Source organism: Suricata suricatta, chromosome 6 (assembly GCF_006229205.1).
Source record: "Suricata suricatta isolate VVHF042 chromosome 6, meerkat_22Aug2017_6uvM2_HiC, whole genome shotgun sequence".
Classification (NCBI taxonomy): domain Eukaryota; kingdom Metazoa; phylum Chordata; class Mammalia; order Carnivora; family Herpestidae; genus Suricata; species Suricata suricatta.
This window is the reverse complement of record NC_043705.1, coordinates 31,222,161-31,225,013: the sequence shown is the minus strand read 5'-3', so window position 1 is coordinate 31,225,013 and position 2,853 is coordinate 31,222,161. Positions and strand designations below refer to the sequence as shown.

General features: G+C 44.2%; 1 protein-coding gene across 1 annotated transcript in view; it reads right to left on the bottom strand.

Annotated features, from left to right (window-relative positions):
• Window positions 1-1,513, bottom strand: part of LOC115293408 (protocadherin beta-13-like) — a 2,034-nt gene extending 521 nt beyond the window's left edge. Inside the window, exon 1 of the mRNA XM_029941194.1 lies at window positions 5-1,513. Coding sequence (XP_029797054.1) covers window positions 5-1,513 — 1,509 coding nt within the window. The remainder of the gene's footprint in view (window positions 1-4) is intronic.
• Window positions 1,514-2,853: the final 1,340 nt, after the last annotated feature.

The following is a 2,853-nucleotide window of genomic DNA, read 5'->3' as shown; positions in this document are numbered from 1 at the left end:
ACACCAGGGAGGCCAGGGGCAGCTGCGGGTCCTGGGGCGGCAGCAGCGAGTAGGTGACCTGGGCGTTGGCGCCCGCGTCGCTGTCTGTGGCGCTGACGCTGCCGATGTGCAGCGCGGGGCTGTTGTTCTCGCGGACCCGCAGGGTGTAGGTGGTTTGGCTGAAGGCGGGGGCGTTGTCGTTGACGTCGGAGACCGTCACCGTTAAGTTGAGTTTGGTTTTCAGCCTGGGGGTCCCCAAGTCAGTGATGGTGATGGTGATGTTGTACTCGGATTTGCTCTCTCTGTCCAGTGGTCTCTTTGTTACTAGGGTGTAAAAATTTTCCAAGGAAGATTTCAAGAGAAAGGGGATATCGTCCTGAATGGTGCAGTTTATTTTCCCATTTTCTTCAGAATCAAGGTCTGAGACGCTGAGAACTGCAACCATAACCTCAGGCGAATTCTCAGGTATCTGTCTAGTAAATGCAGACACCGTGACTTCTGGGGCATTGTCGTTCACATCCAAGACTTGAGTCAGAATGGTACATTTTCCAGAAAAGCTGCCAGCATCTCTGGCCTCAATATTGACCTCATAGAACTGTATTCTTTCAAAATCAAGTTGTTTTTTAAGTCGAATTTCTCCTGTCATGGGATTGATCTCAAAGGTTTTGCAAATTTCTTCAGAAGCCTGGAAAAGTGAATAGGAAATCTCTCCGTGGACTCCTATGTCTGCATCCGTTGCAGAGACTGTGACAATCAGGAAGCCTATGGGACTGTCCTCAGAAACCTGCACCCTATAGAGAGGCTGCTCAAATTTAGGGGCGTTATCATTGACGTCCATGACTTCAATATTGATCTGAACAGTGCCAGACCTGGGTGGAGAGCCGCCATCCTGAGCTGTAAGGGTTAACCTGAGCTCTGGTTCCTGCTCTCGATCTAACGCTTTGTCCAGCACCAGCTCAGGATATCTGCTGCCATCACTGCGCTTACGGGTGAGGATGTGAAAATAAGAGTTGGGGCTAATTATATAGCTCTCAATATTATTTTGGCCTACGTCCACATCCTGAGCGTTCTTCAGTGGAAATGTAGTTCCAGGTGGACTGCTCTCTGATATTTTTAGCAACATATCTCTGTCTATGAATACTGGGGAATGATCATTTATGTCTATTACTTGTAGCTCAGCTTGAAAAACCTCTAAGGGATTTTCTAGCAACACCTGGAAACGCAGCACACAGGGATCTGTGTGACCGCACAATTCCTCACGGTCCAGTTTCTCATTTAGCAACAAATCTCCAGTCTCCTGATCCAACTTCATATGTAGTTTGTTCCCTTTGGAAATAACCCTCACCCCCCGCTTGGAGAGTTCCCTTTGACCCAGACCCAGGTCCTTTGCCATATTGGTTACAAAGGAGCTCCCTTCAGTTTCCTCCACCACAGAATAGCGCATAGGTTCTATACCGCCCTGTGATAAGCCTAAGAGGACAAAGAATAAAACGACTTGCCTTTGTCTGCAGAAGAGCTTCCCAAGGGCCTCCATTGTTCTTTGGTAAAGCCTCCAGGATGGTTCTGCTGAACTGTAAAGACTTCAGTTAACTCTTTCACATGATACTTCAGAAATATTCCAGTGAGTGGTCCTTAGCAAAGGACCCAGTCCTCCTCCCGTGGCATCCAAACTTCCCGTGGACTTCCAGGTTCTGCTTCCTAGTTTTGCCTGTTAATGGAGCCGCAGCAGTGGTTCTGATTTGTACCTTCTTATCCTGCAGCGCCACCAGGCGTCCTCATTGGATCTCACATTTTCTGCGATAAAAATGGTTGCAGTATTCCCAACTCTTGCCTGAATGTACTATATTGAGCCTTACCTTTACTATCCCTGGACTTTATGGTGCAGACAATTGTCTGAAAGCCAAAAAGAAGAAATAACACATGTAGGAACTTTCTACTTTCAGTAACGCTAAGTGAATTTGGAGAAAAAAGAAAATATTTATGTAACAGCCTGGCTAAGAAGAAAACATAAGCAATTAAAATATACAACTGGAAAGGCACCTGAGTGGGTCAGTTGCTTGAGCCTCTGACTTCGGCTCAAGTCATGATCTTGTGGTTTGTGAGTTAGAGCCCCACATTCAGCTCACTGCTGTCAGGCTGCTTCAGATGCTCTGCCCACCTCATTCTGCTCCTACCCTGCTTGTTATCTCTTTCAAAAAGAAATAAACATTAAAAAAATAAAACATACAATTGGAGTCATATATAAAACGTTCAGAGTTATATATTTTTATGCCAAGAACTATGGAAATTGCTAGTTATGAACCTTGGACAAATTATTTATTTAACCTGTCTCAGTTTCCTCACCTGTAGGGTAGAGATAGTAATAGTATATACCTCAAAGGGCTGCCTTGAGTTTCCTCACTTTATAGATGAAGATATTGAGACAGAGAGATTAACCTTACACATATACACACATACCGAACATGTACTTTGATGCCATCAGGTATCAGAGTTTACATGAGTCCATTGCCAGGACTTGAAAAACACCCAAGATTCATGTGGTGGAAGAATGTGTAAGCAGGGTTACTCAGAAATTATCATGTCAAATGATGAAACAAGGAAAGGCTGGAGAGTTTGTCTAAGAGAGGTATAATCTGTAACTGCAGTGGTGATTCTGTATCTCAGACGGATGTCCTAATTTTGTTAACTCCCCGTCTCACACTGTCAATTGTAAAAAATACCTTTTTATTATGGAAAAGTTCAAATCCCATAAAGAAGAATAGTATGATGAATCTCCAGGTACTCAAAACTAGCTTCAACAATTCTCAGCATTTTGTTATATTTGCTCACTCTATCAGCCAATCATTTTCCCATCTGAAACTAAGTTTTCACCCA